At 38.1% G+C, this 18059-nt stretch overlaps 1 protein-coding gene across 3 annotated transcripts in view; it reads left to right on the top strand.

The window, feature by feature from the left end:
• Positions 1-1593: 1593 nt before the first annotated feature.
• The window catches only part of LOC149037934 (uncharacterized), a 32588-nt gene continuing 16122 nt past the window's right edge, over positions 1594-18059 (top strand). The window contains exons 1-7 of one of the 3 annotated variants that reach the window (XM_089186570.1): positions 1646-2505; positions 3249-3366; positions 3677-3759; positions 4202-4300; positions 4395-4439; positions 4808-4918; positions 5378-5650. In XM_089186570.1, the coding sequence (XP_089042696.1) occupies positions 2422-2505; positions 3249-3366; positions 3677-3759; positions 4202-4300; positions 4395-4439; positions 4808-4918; positions 5378-5428 (591 nt within the window). In that variant the 5' untranslated portion in view covers positions 1646-2421 and the 3' untranslated portion in view covers positions 5429-5650. Of the gene's footprint in view, positions 2506-3248; positions 3367-3676; positions 3760-4201; positions 4301-4394; positions 4440-4807; positions 4919-5377; positions 5651-15375; positions 15459-15865; positions 15965-16058; positions 16584-18015 lie in introns of those variants that run through there. The other 2 variants (XM_089186572.1, XM_089186571.1) reach the window with 2 other exon arrangements.

Here is an 18059-nt window from a genome sequence, read left to right as displayed (position 1 = left end):
ATTAACGCTGTTTCGTTCCTACTTACCACAAAAAAGAAGCAATCTAGGTGTTTAATCACTTAAATGCAATACAATAACATTAAGTGCCCATGCACACTATTTTAATCTCCTGTTACCTTGAGGTAACTTTTGTGGCGCTCTTTTGAATTACCAAGCCGAGAAATAAAATCCAGGAGTATATTCAACACACTTGAATAAACAGAAGAGGCTTTACTAGGTTATTTCTTGGCAATTTCTAGCTAATATTTCTTAGTTTAGGGACCATTAGGCGACGTCAATTTCACAGTAAACTTTGCGCGCGTAGAAAAGTTAATCGGTAGATTTTAGGACATATTTCATGGTTGTTCAAACAAAAACTTACGCTTCCCTCGTATCGCAATGATCTTAATCCATGCGTGATAAAACAGCGGCGAAAAAAAGGTTTTTTTAGACGACGAAATAACCTCTCGCTATCCATTTCTTTCTGACGACTTGCAATGTTTGCCCTGTGCCGGTCTAGTCTGTGCAACTTTTAGGAGTCTTGGGGAGTTTCCAAAGGCTTTCAATAGTTATTCAGCAATTAAGGTTACAAGCTTTCATTATTTGTAGCCAGGTGTTAAGAGTGTCAGTGTAGAGCAGGGTTGTTCCCAGACAAACCTCAGGATCGTCGGTAACAGCAATAAACTGATTTACTTCTCGACTTCTTGATTTTACTTCGCGACTTTACAGCACAAAGCTTCACACTTCTCTCTCTCTTTTTTTTTTTTTTTTGATGAAAGTAACGCTCTTATATACATTAAGTCCAAGGGTTTAGAAACTTCTCTAAAGAACTAAATTAAGAATTTAACTAAGATTAACACGTTTTCTAAATCTGAGTAATTACATAAGAAATAGAACGTTCCAGAATGTTCTTATATAAGAAGGTCACGGTTGGATGACTTCGGGTTTTAGACTGAAAAAAGGTAAAATGGTTTCCGTGTTTACATAGCCTGATGTAAATATTGGGAGGTTGGGAAAACACGAGATAAGCGTAGGAAACGACGACGCGAGGCGGAGTGGTTTCCAGCTTATCGACCATTTTACAAACCATTTTACATATCTTGTAATAAATTACCAATGAAAGAGGAACAAAAACCGTGTTTACATACGCTCATGTAAAATGGTTTTATGGCCAATCAGAGCGCGCGTACTATTTGAATTATTTCATAGTGAAGAAATGTAAAATGGTTTCCGTGTTTACATAGCCTGATGTAAACACCTGGGAGGTTGGGGAACACGAGATAAGCGTAGGAAACCGCGACGCGAAGCGGACAACTTTTTGCGGTGGCTCCAGCCTCCGTGCAGGTGTTATAATTCTCGGAATCTTGGGCCTTTTAAGTTCCAACATTTATTTATGGTACAACCACCGGAAATATCAACAAACACTTTTAAAAAATCTGTAAAACCTTTTTGATTATCTTTTGACTGATTAATTGATTGATTATGTTTTTTTAATGATCATCTCTAAATAAAGCGATGGTCAGATTGGCTTACGTTTCTCTTGCATTCGGAGTCATCTCATTGTTGGTGAACCTGTTGCTTCTGTTATCCAGCTCAGTAAGTCCAACACATTAATTCTAAGAACGTAATTTTAGCATGTGACTGAAAAATAATTCAAGAAGATAAAATGTTATGACCAAATTTGTCTGAGAGGTTCGTAATTTATTCTTCTCTTAGAAATTTAAAACTATTCGGTAGCTTATTTAACGAAAACGGCTTTTCTAAGTCACAATTTCATGAATTAATTTTGCTTTGATAGTAGTGAGTTCCAACGATTATCTCACATTAATTCAACACTTTAAACACATTAAACTATTTGAATTATTTTATAATGAAGACATGTAAAATGGTTTCCGTGTTTACATAGCCTGATGTAAACAACTGGGAGGTTGGGAGAACACGAGATAAGCGTAGGAAACCACGACGCGAAGCGGAGTGGTTTCCAGCTTATCGAGTTGAATTATTTTATAATGTTCTATAAAATGTTCTGGGACTTGACTTAGATAATTTTTCGCAACACCAGGCTTAACTGGTGTATGAGAAGAGGAAAATTTTTTTACGGTAGAAAAATTCAGGTTCAACTTTCTCTTGTGTCATTAAAAACAATGGCTTGTATTGCGGAACAAACGGAGAGTGACCGCAATTTTTTTTTACTTTCTCTTTCGCCAGACGCTATTTGATACAAAACGCTTTGTCGAGCTTTGATTAGCATATCAATGAAGAAGACATTAACTTTGCATACGCACGTGATGTAAAATAGCTTAATTATTGAATGAAATCAATAGTAACATTAAACAGGGTAAAATCTCAAAAGTAAAAGGTTAAAAAGCATCCAGCAGCTAAGCTTGAATCAGTTCACTTGAGCTTGAGGTTCAGTAGAGCAACTTCGACTAATCATCTTCGATGGCAGTTTTGGTGACAACTTGTTATTGTTGCTGTCGCTGCAGCCTCCGTGCAGGTGTTCAGATTCTCGGAATCTTGGGCCTGGTGAGTTCCAGCAGTTATTAATCGTATAACCACCTAAAATATCCTTCTGCTTTTCATACCTTAGTAATGGTAGTTCCGTACAAATCGCGAACTTTAAGTTCCGGGAAAAGTATACCTAGAGCAAAGATTAAACACGCGGAATTTTGTTGCGTCGGGTTGAATCATTACACGAATATTAGTGAATGATTTCTGAAACGTTTTTCTCAAGTAAATAACGACTTTATTGTTACCAGTAAAATGTCATAAAAAATAATTTGTCAACGTCAACGCAGAGACATATGCGCTTTCTGAAATTTCAGGACGACTGAGCAACCGACATTGCAAACTTCATAACTTTCATTCGGTCAAAAACGGGCATTGTAGAAGAAATTGTTTCACGGTAAAATTAGATGTTGCAGCTGCAACTAATACTTTGAAGTAATGAAATGATCCTCTCTGGTGACCTGCTGATAAAGAAATCGCAGACTGAGAAAAGACGCTAGAAAAACTGTAGGCTTTAACAGCAGGGAGGAGGTGGAGGGGGGAAATGTTGAGAGTTCGAATTGATCGGCACACAAATATTTGCAGTCCAACTGTGTTTTTGTGTTTGAAACATAGCCTCTTCCCTCCTCATCACAAATGACTGAAGTTAATTTGCAATTCAAACCCTCGCATGTTTTTCTAATTAATTCAAAATAGAGCAATGTGTATTTGCTTTGGTATATCAAATCTGATCTGTAGTTGCGTTCCTTTTTGTATTTCAGATTGCATCATCTTATTCAATTTATCAACACAGTCAGTCCATCAAAGTTTACAAGCATATAGAGGAGAACGCTTACGAAATTAGCCAAGATTTACCTTTCAGCGAAGAATATTTACTGGGTATTACACTTTACTTTTGTCTTGTTCCGTAAAATCCATTGGGAAGAACACGTGGTTAGGACGAAAATATTTAATTTGTGAGATCATTCCTTGGATTTTGTGAGTTTTTTACTGACTTAAATATACATTTTACATTGGCTCGGGATCTTGTGTGAAAATGAAATTTCAACAAACACTTTTAAAAAATGTGTAAAACCTTTTTCTGCAAAACGTACCGTATCAGTCAGCACTGTCTCTAATTTTTTGATTATCTTTTGACTGATTAATTGATTAATTATGTTTTTTTTTTAATGATCATCTCTAAATAAAGCGATTGTCAGATTGGCTTACGTTTCCCTTGCATTCAGATGCATCTCACTGTTTGTGAACCTGTTGCTTGTGGGATCCAGCTTAGTAAGTCCAACACATTAATCAACACATTAATTCTAAGAACGTAATTTTACCATGTAACTGAAAAATAATTCAAGAAGATAAGATATTATGACGAGATTTGTCTGAGAGGTTCGTAATTATTTCTTCTCTTAGAAATTTAAAACTATTCGGTAGCTTATTCAACGAAAACGGCTTTACTAAGTCACAATTTCATAAATTAATTTTGCTTTGATAGCAGTGAGTTCCAACGATTATCTCACATTAATTCAACGCTTTAAACACAAAATGGAAGAACTGTTTATACGACTGCAAAACACAAATCGCCAAATTGGCAGTTTTCGCTTCAAGTTTAATCACCAATTTTTGTTTTTGACTTGACCCAAACAGTCGCAGCATGGAGCGCTGACTTATACTTACTTATTTGTAAGTTTACGTCACTGGTCATCGTTCTTTTTCGTCGCAGGGCGACTGGCGTTTGGCATTTCCTTGGCTTGGGTGGAGCATCTTCGAGCTCTTTTTCAGTCTTGGAGAGATCATATTTTACATTGCCATCTGGAATGGGGTAAATTGAAACAACCTTTTCCTTTTTTTATGAATTACTAATAGAGAGTTTTTCAACGAACTTGACATGATTTCTGTTTCCTTCTATGTTACAGTTTGCCATCTCCCTATCTATTTACGGCATTGCATGGCTGCTGTCGGTATGTTCTATTTCAGTCTTAGATCAATTTCTTTTTGAGAGTGGAAAAAAAAACTGAAATTGCATTGATTTTTCCTTGGCTCTGTGATTGGTCCAGAAAACTCACGTCACTATGCAATCAGAGGCAAAATTAAAACTAATCATGACTTGGTCGCCCTGGTTTTCCCGCGCTTTAGGCACTATAGTTGTTTTACCTTAATCTATAGCTGCCTCTTCCAAGTGTTTTTCTTTTTTTCTGATTACTTGGTCGGTTTTGGTTTTAACATACTAGATCAAAACGCGCTCTATTCTCCTGTTCAATTAACTACATACTTTTAAATTGATAATGGTCTGGATCTGAACTCATTGCCTCCCTCTTTTTTCTCTAAGATCTACTTCATCATAGTGGTGTATTCGTACATCGAAGCCCTTCGTGAAGATCCTTCGGGAACGAGTGCAGGATTTTCTCCCCCTCTGACAGGCGGTAACCAAACCCAGATGGTAATTACATTTCCATTGCTGTAATGCTTTAGTAACCCAACGACCACATTATAACCTGCGAGAAAGAAACAAAGCCAGTTAGAGTTGGAGCCAGTCAGCAAGGCGAGCACGCGAAAGTTCTGTTAGGGTATTGTTCGGGAACCTCTCTCACGCGCGCTCACATCGTTCGCTGGCTCGAAAGGTGCAGTCCTCGCCTCTCGTGTCACACTGCCAATGAGAGCATGCTCGCAAGCTAACCACACACATATATATATATATATATATATATATATATATATATATATATATATATATACATATATATATATATATATATATATATATATATATATATATACATATCAAAATTTATTTTTTTCCCATTTATACCAGAAGAAGATTAAGCGAGCCAAGTTGTAATGATTTATTGAGGAAGTTTTTTTTTCTCCATTTTTCTTCTTTGTTTTTATTATTTCACAGGCTTGGATGCCACCCCCTCCATACGCAGTATCCCAGGAAGGCACTGTGTAAATTCAGGAGAACATTGTGACTGTCCCAAGAGATGACTGATCATCGTTTTAATTTGGGCATGAAATTGTTAGAGAGGCTGACTAACTTTAACTGAGTATAACTGTAGAGAATATTTTATTCTGATTGAAAGCGAGTAGGATTAAGAGATCGGTCATTATTTATCGTCTGTGGGTGGGTCAGAGGAGTTTGGTTGTGTCACAATAAAATTTAACTGATCCTCCATATGCACTGTACTATTCTGATGACCCCATTCCCCGGTTGCAGTCAATTTTCTATAGTCTCAGCCCCATAATAAACTGTAATTTAGTGTTAACAACTGGGTTGAAAACGTAAATTAGCCACCGTAAAGAGTAAAAAAGCTGACGTTTCGAGCGTTAACCCTTCGTCAGAGCGATTGGAGGAATTGTGGGTTGTGTGTGGCTTTATATGCAGAAAGTGGGTAATATACCTGGGAAATTTCCGACACTTCTTTGGCTTTTCCGGACATCAAAATTTCAATTGAAGGCAACGGCTTCAGATTCACATAGTTACTTGTTGTAGTCATCTTCACATCCATCACACGTCAAGAACTCCATACCTTTTTCACAAATTCTCAGACTTCGTCGTTTATGTAGTGACGACTCTGATTTTTCCGAAAAATCAGAGACAATGTGCCAGTTTTTCGATAAACGTGGCTATCCTTTTTCTGTCGTTCAAGCGGGCCACCGCCGTGCCCAACAAATTGATCGACAGTCAGCTCTACAAACGGCTGAGTAGGAAAACACTGACCGCATTCCATTTACTCTTACATTTCACCCTCACAACCAAGCAGTTAAATCTATCATTCTTAAAAATGTTATATTACTCCAAAACGATTCAGAGACTGGCACTATCTTTTCGCAACCCCCACTTATTTCATTCAAACATGACAAAAACATAGGCAACTTTTTAGTTAGGAGTTCATTTCAAACCAATGACCAATCTGGAAGTTTTAAATGTGCTCGCTCACGATGCAAAACTTGTCCTTTCATTCATAACGTAGAGAAAATATCGGGGCCCGAGAGATCCATTAAGATCATTTGTTATTTACTGCATAACTTGCACTTATTGCAATAAGTTATACATCGGCGAAACAGGAAGACGACTAGGTGACCGATTCCGAGAACACCTTCGCGACGTGGAAAGAAATGACAAGGACGTATCCAAACCAGTCGCTAGACACTTTAATCTTCCTAATCATTCTAAACAGCATATGGCAGTTTACAGCCTCTCCTTACATCTAGGCAGTTCGGAAAGCCGTAAAACACTAGAACAAAAATTTATCTTCCAAATCGGCAGCCTTTATCCCCACGGAATCAATGAGCGCTTTTCATTCAATTAATTTATTCGTCACCATATTCCCGCCAATGGCGTAGCTCCACTTTCTGCATATAAATCCACACACAACCCACAATTCCTCCAAGCGCTCTGACGAAGGGCTAACGCTCGAAACTTCAGCTTTTTTACTCTAATTTACTTTAATTTACGTTTTTAACCCAGTTGTTAACACTAAATTACCTGCTTTACTCTCCCACCGACGCAGCACCACAGTTTCTTTAGAAACTTACCCTTTTACCCAGAATAAACTGGTTTTTTTTTCTCCTTCTTTCTTTCTCTTTTTATATTTTTTTATCATTTCACAGGCTGTAATGGGACCCCCTCCATACGCAGTATCCCAGAAGGGTACTGTGTAAACTCAACAGAACATTGTGACTGTCGCAAGAGATTACTGATTATCGTTTTAATTTGAAATTGTTAGAGAGGCTAACCAACTTTAACTGAGTATAACTGTAGAGAATATCTTTCTCTGATTGATAGCGAGTAGAATTCAGAGAGCGTTCATTATTTAACGTCTGGGGGTGGGTCGGAGGACTCTGTACTATTCTAATGACAACTTCCCCCCTTCACCCCCTCCTCGTTGCAGTCAATTTTGTATAGTCACTCCCTTTATACTATGTTGGCGACGAATAATCCCCAATCTTTCCCCCTGAAAATGATGTGATCCCCTAGAGAAAAACTCTACCCGCACCCTCCCCATGAGGATAAACAATGACTGATCCCTAACGGTTCTAGGGAACATTTATATCTGTAGGAGTTCACACTAAAATTAACAATTGGTTCATACGTCAGCGTGCGTTCATCGAGATATGAAGCACGTGGGAAGTTTGGAGAGCACGAAAGGTGCGTAAGAGTTAATCGAGACTACACCTCGAGCAACTCTAGCTAGCAACTCTTGCTTCTTGAGTGCTCTCCAAACTTCCCAAGAGTAGTAATATGAAACAGTTATTACGGATTTTCATCGCTTTTATAAGATGAATGAAGTTAAAGGGTTAAAATATTCAAAGTAATTCGAAAAACTAGCTTCTTCGAAGCTTAAAAGGATAACGCAGATGTATATTGTAAAAGTAAAATGGCTGAGACGTTTTGCATTATGGTACAAGGGTTAACTTTTGGTAAGAGCCCTACAACTAACTGCCTTTTGGTAAACTTGTCAACTTTTATATATTGCTTTAAAAAAAAAAAAAAAGCTCAGAAAAAAACTGGTGTTGATATTTCAATTTAAATTTTTTCTCAGAGGGTACGAGAACGAATGCTACAATCTTATTGTTTCTTAGCGCGGTTCGTATTTCCCGGTAACGCTTTCGTGAGTCGCCGAGTTCATCCCTACCTTCGTTGCCATTTTTCATCTCATTTTTCCGGCTGGGCAGTATTTTGAAGCACAGACGTCGGTCAGAACCTCAAGCCGACAATTAACTAATCAATCCTCTCTTTTTTCACCCTCAAATCATTTTTGTTGACAGAAAAATATTGGTTTCGAAATGAATTTGTATAAGCAAGTGTCATGAAATCGCTTGACGGGCGGCCTAAAACCCGCCTGGAAAGTTAAAACGTGAGGCATTTGGTTACAACTGAATTAATCGATGGAACTTTCATTCATTTAATATCTGAATTCTCTTAAACAATTTGTTCCTCGTGGAAGGGCGAGCGAAGTTTTAAGTTTTTCTACAAAGATGCTCTCACTGAGTCTCTTCAATTCCGTTCAAGTTAGATATTCGTACCGTAAATTGCTCAACAGAAACTGAAGGAATTCAATGAGGATTTAAGAGCGGTCCAAGGCATTTCGCATCGGAAAAAAGTTTTCCCTCAAACTTTGCCCAATAAACTATCTTTGGTAACAAGTAAATAAAACCACATTAGTTTCTGGAAATACGTTAAAATAAAATTTTTAGAGCTCTCAAAAGTCAAAGCTGCAAAAGGCCCTTTTTTGACCTCTTGCGACATCGAAAATTTCAAAAGTTGAATAGCCCGGTCCTCGTATCACACCGCATGCAGCCAAAAATATTTTATATTCTTAAACTTTGTGATATGTAAGGTGTATAAAAAGCATTTCAATTTTGATATTCGTTTATTCAGAGGCTCGTCATAATTGATTTAAAAAAACTCGTTGGACAGCTTTCTGAAATTGGTCAAAAGTACTCTTTCTTTCTTGGTTGATATTGCTCAAGTCCAGACCAGACCATTAAAAACTCCGCTTTATTTCTGCTAATAAGATGTTTGGCTGCAGAAAAATATAAAAACATCTTTCAATTATTGATTTTCTTCGCAGAGTTGACTTCAAACTTTTAGCGATATCGCTAGCGTGACAGCCGATTATGAAAATTAGTTTATTGAGCAAACTCCGACCGTTTTATATGAGTAGCTCGATAAATCTTAGATTTTAACCATTTTAAGTAGATAATATAGTAGGACAGAGCTTTAAGACCACACCGATTAATACTTTAAACAGTTTAAAAGGCCAAAATTTGACACATTTTATTATCTCGTGACGAAAGACGTCAACAGCAACGTATCGAAGATCATAATTTGATTAGCGCTCGCAAACTCTTTTTTAAAAATTTGGCTTCTGTTATTTCATATTTGAGTTCTGATAGCTTACGCTATTCAAACCTGTTTGAAAACTTCAAAACCAAACCACAGGATTCTATTCAGTGTAACCGGTGGTAGCAGCACACACTGAGATACACCGTGACCACTGTCACGCAATTCAATTGTGTAATTATCCTGCATTGCTTCTCCCTTCCAAGTAGAGCAGCGATAACATCGCCTTTTGGATCAGAATTCTGGTCGGCAGGAGTAAGAAAAATTTTGTCTCCACACCTGTCTTTATGAAAGTTTCTATTCAGAACTCTAGGGAGTTCTTGTGGAAAAGGACCCCGCGATATTTGAGGAAATAAATTATTATGTTACGTGTCACCTCATTTTTCCAACAATTTGCTATTTCTATGTCGAAAATGGCGTAATTTTCTTAGCAGTTAGAAGTCCTGTTTCAGTCGCGTTCCTCAGAAACTTCGCTCGGAGACTCACGAGGAGTTTTTGGTTTGTTTAACTTGCCTCAGAGTACTGACTCAATAGAGAGTCATCTCTGCTTAATCCATTTTTCAAAAGAGAGTGTCACAGAAGGAGAGCTTATCTTTGCAAGGGCTGGTCTGTTCGATGTAGAAGACTCAGTTATGGCAAAATGTGGGTCTATGGGAAGTTCTGGCGCCAAAGTACAGCCTGCCAGTATGCGACACACCCTGGTAGCGATTCCAAAGGGGTAAAGAGCCGGTAAACTGTCAATTTGCAAGTGTCAAAGGCCACTTCTAAGATGTATGGTGTTCTATAGAGGTTTAGACAATACTGCAGCTAAGGGAGCGAATGGTTTCAAGGATTTTCTCCAAATTATAGACGAATTGGAACGCTTGGAAGCAGAAAAGGATTGGTGTAAAGAAGTTCGGAAGAGGCTTCGGGAGAGCAAGTTGCATTTGAAGACTACATACCGTAATCACTGCGAAGAGGACGATAGCCAATGTGCCGATCACTGTAGGGTCTTTGCACTGAGCGATGCTGGTGACACTGACTTTCAGAAAGTGTACACAGTGAAATTGAGTAAGTATCAAGCGGAAGACTATCTGTATGAAGCAAAAAATGCCGCTAAGATCTTTGAATGGAGAGGGCATATCCTGAGAGCAGAAAACCAGGATCAGTACAAGCGGCAAATTGTTGATACTTTGAAGAGAGAGATGAAACATTTCTAATAGTTGACTGGACAATGAAGTTCATAGCGATGAAGTTCTGGGAAAAACAGGCAGAATGGTTTGCCAAGAGGGGAATCAATTGGCATGTGAGTAGCGCTAGCGTTGTTGTAAGACAGGAGGAAAGCCTGGAAGTAACTTGATACGTACACCTTCTTAACAGCTGTAAACAAGACTGGTTGTCAGTGCTGTCAGTCCTAGAAAATCTCTTTGTCACCATAAAACTACAAAATTCAGGAATAATAAAGGCCTTCCTAAGATCGGATGAAGCAGGTTACTATCAAAACAGTAAGCTGGTATCATCTCTACGAGAGCTCGGATATCGCCACGGATCGAACTCGTGAGGTGCGATCCGATTCTTAGCCACAGGCTGTAAAAAATGTGTCACAGGAATCTGTGTCCGTTAAAAGCGTCAATCAGGAGATACTGCAACGAAAGCCATAGTGTCGATTCTGCCAAAAACATACATACCGCATTGAAAGAGAGACCGGTCAGGGGAACGACGGCGTCAGTGTGTATAGTCCAGGAACAGAACTCAACCGTATAAATGAACAAGCTTGGCAATTTCAGCAACTTACACAACTTTGAGTTTACACAAGAGGGCCTCCGCGTTTGGAGAGCGTTTAATGTTAGGCCTGGAATGTTTATTCAGTAAAATTAAAATTGAAATTTTTCTACAGAAAAAAGACGGATCTGTTGAAGGAGATTCCACTTTTCCCCACTACTGCTTGACGAATTGCATGAGCAGGAGAAAGCAATGATGCCAACGACGGTAGTTCCCATCAATGCCCTGAACCTGGTTGCGATGAAGATTTTAAGACCCAGGCCGACCTTGACCTCCATATGAACTAGGTAGTTCATCATGTAAGTCCTGTGCCTGCGAGCATGACTTAAAGTCTTTATGACAAAGTGAAGAGGCAGTGGGTTCATCACTTTCAGTCGTTGTCATTAGAAGGTGAAAGTTCGACTTACTGGTCGCAGTGGCCACAGAACCCTCGACAAGTGCTTCACAGCTTCCCACGGGATGGGCTCTTGAACAGCTTTCGCAAAATGTCAAGCAGTACTTGACATAGAAATTTAATATCGGATGAGACACTGACAGAAACCAAACCCAGAGAAAGTAGCAAAGGATATGCGAACTACTTGCACAATAGATGGAGAGAGAATAGAACAGATTACAACAAGAATCGGATGACGTCACCGACGCAGACGACGAAGACCACCACTTGATGGAGGCATCCGCGTCTGATGTAGACGAAGAGTGTTTGAGAGAGGCGAGGAACGCAATAATGGATGAGATACGACTGAAACATCCAATCATGTTTGATATCTATGATGTGTGCTCGTTGGCAAGAGAAGAAAGGTTGCCTAGCCTCAAAGTCAAGATGCTAAGAGACATGTGCAAACATTTTGAGCTCGCTTTCAAAGTGCAAGATACAAATGCAGCACCTCATGCAAAAATGGAGGAAGTTATTTCGGGGTGCGGTTGTTATGCAATCTAGTTATGACGTCCAACTATTAAGCGAATGCGATATCCTTTTTCGCACGAACTCTCCAAACTTATGAACAGGGACTGTGGTGCAGGCAGGTGTGACGGCCAAATATCATTTTTTTCCTTTCAGTTAGAAATCCGAGCAATCGCTGCTTCACTTAGACGTGAGAAGTATTCAGGACAATCACACCATGGAATTACGTGACAGAGTCACTAGTCACGGTGTATTTCAGTGTTTGCTGTTATCGCCGGTTACACTAAATAGAATCCTGTGGTTTGGTTTTGAAGTTTTCATACAGGTTTGAATAGCGTAAGCTATCAGAACTCAAATATGAAATAGGAGGCCAAATTTTTAAAAAAGAGTTTGCGAGCGCTAATCAAATTATGATATTCGATACGTTGTTGTTGACGTCTTTCGTCACGAGATAATAAAATTTGTCAAATTTTGGCCCTTTAAAATGTTTAAAGTATTAATCGGTGTGGTCTTAAAGCTCTTTCCTACTATATTATCTACTTAAAATGGTTAAAATCTAAGATTTATCGAGCTGCTCAAATAAAACGGTCGGAGTTTGCTCAATAAACAAATTTGCATAATGGGCTGTCACGCTAGCGATATCGCTAAAAGTTCGAAGTCACCTCGGCGACGAAAATCAATAAATGCAAGATGTTTTTATATTTTTCTGCAGCCAAACATCTTATTAGCAGAAATCAAGCGGAGTTTTTAATGGTCTGGTCTGGACTTGAGCAATATCAACCAAGAAAGAAAGAGTACTTTTGACCAATTTCAGAAAGCTGTCCAACGAGTTTTTTTAAATCAATTATGACGAGCCTCTGAATAGACGAATATCAAAATTGAAATGCATTTTATACACCTTATATATCACACACTTTAAGAATACAAAATATTTTTTGCTGCATGCGGTGTGATACGAGGACCGGGCTATTCAACTTTTGAAATTTTCGATGTCGCAAGAGGTCAAAGAAGGGCCTTTTGCAGCTTTGACTTTTGATAGCTCTAAAATTTTTATTTTAACGTATTTCCAGAAACTAATGTGGTTTTATTCACTTGCTACCAAAGATAGTTTATTGGGCAAAGTTTGAGGGAAAACGTTTTTCCGATGCGAAATGCCCTGGACCGCTCTTACAGAGATCGCCACTTAACTTTTACATATTCCTGGAAAGATAAAAAAAAAAAAAAAAAAGGTTCGGAAAAAAACTGCTATTGATATTACCATTTATTTTTTTCTCGGAGGGCAAGGTAACGATTGCTACAATCTGATTGGTTCTTAGCGCGGTCCGTATTTCCCTATCTCTGCCCACGGGCAACGGTAAGGCTTTCGGAGTTGCCGAGTACATCCCTACATTCGCTGCCATTTTTCATAAATGTATAACATTTTTCCAGCTGGGCAATATTTTTAAGCAAAGAAGTCGATCAGAAGCGCAAGCCAATAATTAACTAATTAGTCCTCGATTTTCTCACCCTCGAAATGAATTTGTGTAAACAAAAGTGTCATAAAACTTGCGATACATACCTTGCCGGTCTTTGATTATCCTCATCACTTAAGACATATATATATATATATATATATATATATATATAATATTAAGAAAATCTGCCTAAAATGTTCAATTTGTGTACGACTCATGTGAGAGGGAAAAAAGGAAAGTAAACATAAGGAATATCGATTGAATTGAAGAATATTGATTGAAAAACCTGAGCGCCGAAGCAAGCACGTTCTTAAAGCAAACGTAGCAAGTACAGTGACCCTGATGTCAATTATTGATATTCCGCAATATAGTGAATTCTACGTTCTTCTAGTCAAGTTAGCGATGCTGTATAATAAGCGTTCATGACATTTTCAGTTCCCGTTTTTTTTTCTCCTTTTATTCAAGGGGGGGGGGGGGATGTTGAGGGTTCGAATTGATCGGCGCACAAATATTTGCAGTCCAACTGTGTTTTTGTATTTGAAACATAGCCTCTTCCTTCCTCGTCACAAATGACTGAAGTTAGTTGGCAATTCAAACCCTCGCATGTTTTTCTAATTAATTCAAAAGAGAGCAATCTGTATATATTTGCTTTGGTATATCAAATCTGATGTGTAGTTGCGTTCCTTTTTATATTTCAGATGGCATCATCTTATTCAATTTATCAACATAGTCATTCGATCAAAGTTTACAAGCATATAGAGGAGAACGCCGACGAAATCAGCCAAGATACCTTTCACCAAAAAACATTTACTGGGTATTACAGTGAAGAAATGTAAAATGATTTCTGTGTTTATATAGCCGATGTAAACACGCGGGAGGTTGGGAGAACACGAGATAAGCGTAACAAACCAAGACGCGAAGCGGAGTGGTTTCCAGCTGAGTATTTACAGCTGAGTATTTACATAAGAAATAGTGGTTTCCAGCTGAGTAATTACGTAAGAAATAGAACGTTCCAGAATGTTCTTATATAAGAAGGTCACGGCTGGATGACTTCGGGTTTTAGACTGAAGAAATGTAAAATGGTTTCCGTGTTTACCTAGCCTGATATAAACACTTGGGAGGTTGGGTATCGCAATGACCTTAATCCATAAAACAGCGGCGAAAAAAAGGTTTTCTTAGACGACGAAACAACCTCTCGCTATCCATTTCTTTCTGACGACTTGCAATGTTTGCCCTGTGCCGGTCCAGTCTGTGCAACTTTTTGGAGTCTTGGGGAGTTTCCAAAGGCTTTCAATAGTTATTCAGCAATTAAGGTTACAAGCTTTCATTATTTATAGCCAGGTGTTACGAGTGTCAATGCAGAGCAGGGTTTTTCCCAGACAAATGTCAGGATCGTCGGTAACAGCAAAAAAATGATTTATTTTCACGTAGTTGACTTCTCAACTTTACAGCACAAAGCTTCACACTTCTCCTTTTTTTTTTTTTTTTTGATGAAACTAACGCTTTTATATACATTAAGTCCAAGGATCTAGAAACTTCTCTAAAGAACTTAATTAAGAATTTAACTAAGATTAACACGCTTATCTCGTTATCTCGTTTACATAGCCTGATGTAAACACTTGGGAGGTTGGGAGAACACGAGATAAGCGAAGGAAACCACGACGCGAAGCAAGAACACGTGGTTAGGACGAAAATATTTTATTTGTGAGATCATTCCTTGAATTTTGTGAGTTTTTTAGTGAATTAAATTATACATTTTACATTGGTTCGTGATCTTGTGTGAAAAAGAAATTTCAACAAACACTTTTAAAAAATGTGTAAAAATCTTTATCTGCTAAACGTATCGTATCAGTCAAGACTGTCTCATTTTTTGATTATCTTTTGACTGATTAATTGATTGATTATGTTTTTTTAATGATCATCTCTAAATAAAGCGATGGTCAGATTGGCTTACGTTTCTCTTGCATTCGGAGTCATCTCACTGTTGGTGAACCTGTTGCTTCTGGGATCCAGCTCAGTAAGTCCAACACATTAATTCTAAGAACGTAATTTTAACGTGTTACTGAAAAATAATTCGAGACGATAAGATATTATGACGAAATTTGTCTGAGAGGTTCGAAATAATTATCCTCTTAGAAATTTAAAACTATTCGGTAGCTTATTCAACGAAAACGGCTTTTCTAAGTCACAATTTTATTAATTAATTTTGCTTTTATAGTGGTGAGTTCCAACGATTATCTCACATTAATTCAACACTTTAAACACAAAATGGAAAAACTGTTTATACGACTGCAAAATACAAATCGCCAAATTGGCAGTTTTCGCTTCAAATACAATCGCCATTTTTTGTTTTTGACTTGACCCAAACAGTCGCAGCATTATTTGTAAGTTTACGTCACTGGTCATCGTCCTTTTTCGTTGCAGGGTGACAGGCGTTTGGCATTTCCTTGGCTTGGGTGGAGCATCTTCGAGCTCTTTTTCAGTTTTGGAGTGATCATATTTTACATTGCCATCTGCAATGGGGTAAATTGAAACAACCTTTTCCTTTTTTTATGAATTACTAATAGAGAGTTTTTCAACGAACTTGACATGATTTCTGTTTCCTTCTATGTTACAGTTTGCCATCTTCTTATTTATTTGCGGCATTGCATGGTTGTTGTGTGTATGTTCTATTTCAGTCTTAGATCAATTTCTTTTTGAGAGTAAAAAAAAAAAACCCGAAATTGCATTGATTTTTCCTTGGCTCTGTGATTGGTCCAGAAAACTCACGTCACTAAGCAATCAGAGGCAAAATTAAAACTAATCATGACTTGGTCGCCCTGGTTTTCCCGCGCTTTAGGCACTCTAGGTGTTTTACCTTAATCTATAGCTGCCTCTTCCAAGTGTTTTTCTTTGTTCTGATTACTTGGTCGGTTTTGGTTTAAACATACTCGGTCGAAAAGCGCTCTATTCTTCTATTCAATTAACTAAATACTCTTAAATTGATAATGGCCTGGGTCTGAACTCATTGCCTCCCTCTTTTTTCTCTAAGATCTACTTCATCATAGTAGTGTATTCGTACATCGAAGCCCTTCGTGAAGATCCTTCGGGAACGAGTGCAGGATTTTCTCCCCCTCTGACAGGCGGTAACCAAACCCAGATGGTAATTACATTTCCATTGCTGTAATGCTACATGGCCTTCGAAGTTAAATTCGCTATGAATATTCTTGTGTTACTGAGCAAAAGTACGCTACTATAGCAGATGGAATAGCATTCCATTTAAGGGCAAAAGAGGGCGCTCTTCAACTGCTAAAGCTATTAATATTGGTAACGAGAGCAAGTGAAGTCCAATTCGGTCTGCAATCATAGAGGTGATAAAGAAAATCGGACGACCGCTAAGCTATCAATCTCGTTATTTGTCAGTCACGAATTTAATTATAGACAGAATTGGACATCAGAAAGTCCTGTTACCAATAAATCATTACCATTAAAATTTCGGGAAAAAACCCCAATATATCTAGGACAAACATCTCCACTAGAGACGATGTCTTAAGTAAAAAGAATTCCTCCATTTAGGAATTCCCCAGTTTTTTTTCCCTCTTTTTTTCAGGATTAGTAGTTGTTGCTATTGTTATTGTGATCAATTCTGCAATTGGTGGATTTAACGCAGTGGACTTAGTGTAACTAGAAAATTACAGTCGACTGTCCGATTACACCGTTTGATTACAAAGGTACAGAATTATTAGTGAAAAACAAATCAGCTTATGCAACAATTACATCAGAAGAAATTGTAAAGGTTGTGATTAAGGCTGGAATAAGGTATATTAGTGTGACCCTAATATTTCACTTACAATCTGCAATACTTGAACCCCATAGAATCAGTTCTCTTCCCTAAAGGTAATATATATTTAATACTTGACGCTGAAAATCCATCTTAGCTTAGGTCTACCAACAGCATTTCCATCTCAGCGTATCCAGACTGATAGTTCGACTCGAGAATTCTTTTATCCGAACGATTGCCTTTCCTGCGAAGCAATTTTAAGCTGTGTAATGGCTAGGTTCAAACTGCTCACTTCTACTCTACCTCTATGTTTACCTTGAGCTGCGCTTTCTGAATGGTCAACTGGTTTGCCTACAAGCGACTAAGACTTTTTTCAGCAATTAACGATCCATTTCAAGAGATTCTAAACTATTTTCTCTCGTCCACTTATTCTACTTGGGAATGAGATTTAAGTAACCCAATGACCACATTGTAACCTGCAAGAAAGAAAGAAACAAAGCCAGTTAGAGTTGGAGCCAGTCAGCTAGGCGAGCACGCGAAAGGTCTATTAGGCTACTGTTCGGGAACCTCTCTAAAGCGCGCTCACATTGATATCGCTCGCTAGCTCGAAAGGTGCAGTCCTCGCCTCTCGCGTCAAACTGCCGATGAGAGCATGCTCGCAGGCTAACCACAGAGTATATATATATATCAAATTAACTTTTTACATTTGTACAAGAATAAGATTTAGCAAGCCCATTTGTAATGATTTATCCAAAAAAAAATTTTTTCTCTTTCTTTCTTTCTTTCTTTCCTTTACTTTTTTATCATTTCACAGGCTGGAATGAGACCCCCTCCATACGCAGTATTCCATAAGGGCAC

The sequence above is a fragment of the Pocillopora damicornis genome, chromosome 11 (genome assembly GCF_964200805.1).
Source record: "Pocillopora damicornis chromosome 11, jaPocDami1.2, whole genome shotgun sequence".
NCBI lineage: Eukaryota > Metazoa > Cnidaria > Anthozoa > Scleractinia > Pocilloporidae > Pocillopora > Pocillopora damicornis.
Note: the sequence above shows the minus strand (reverse complement) of the source record. Positions and strands in the feature narration are given on the sequence as shown.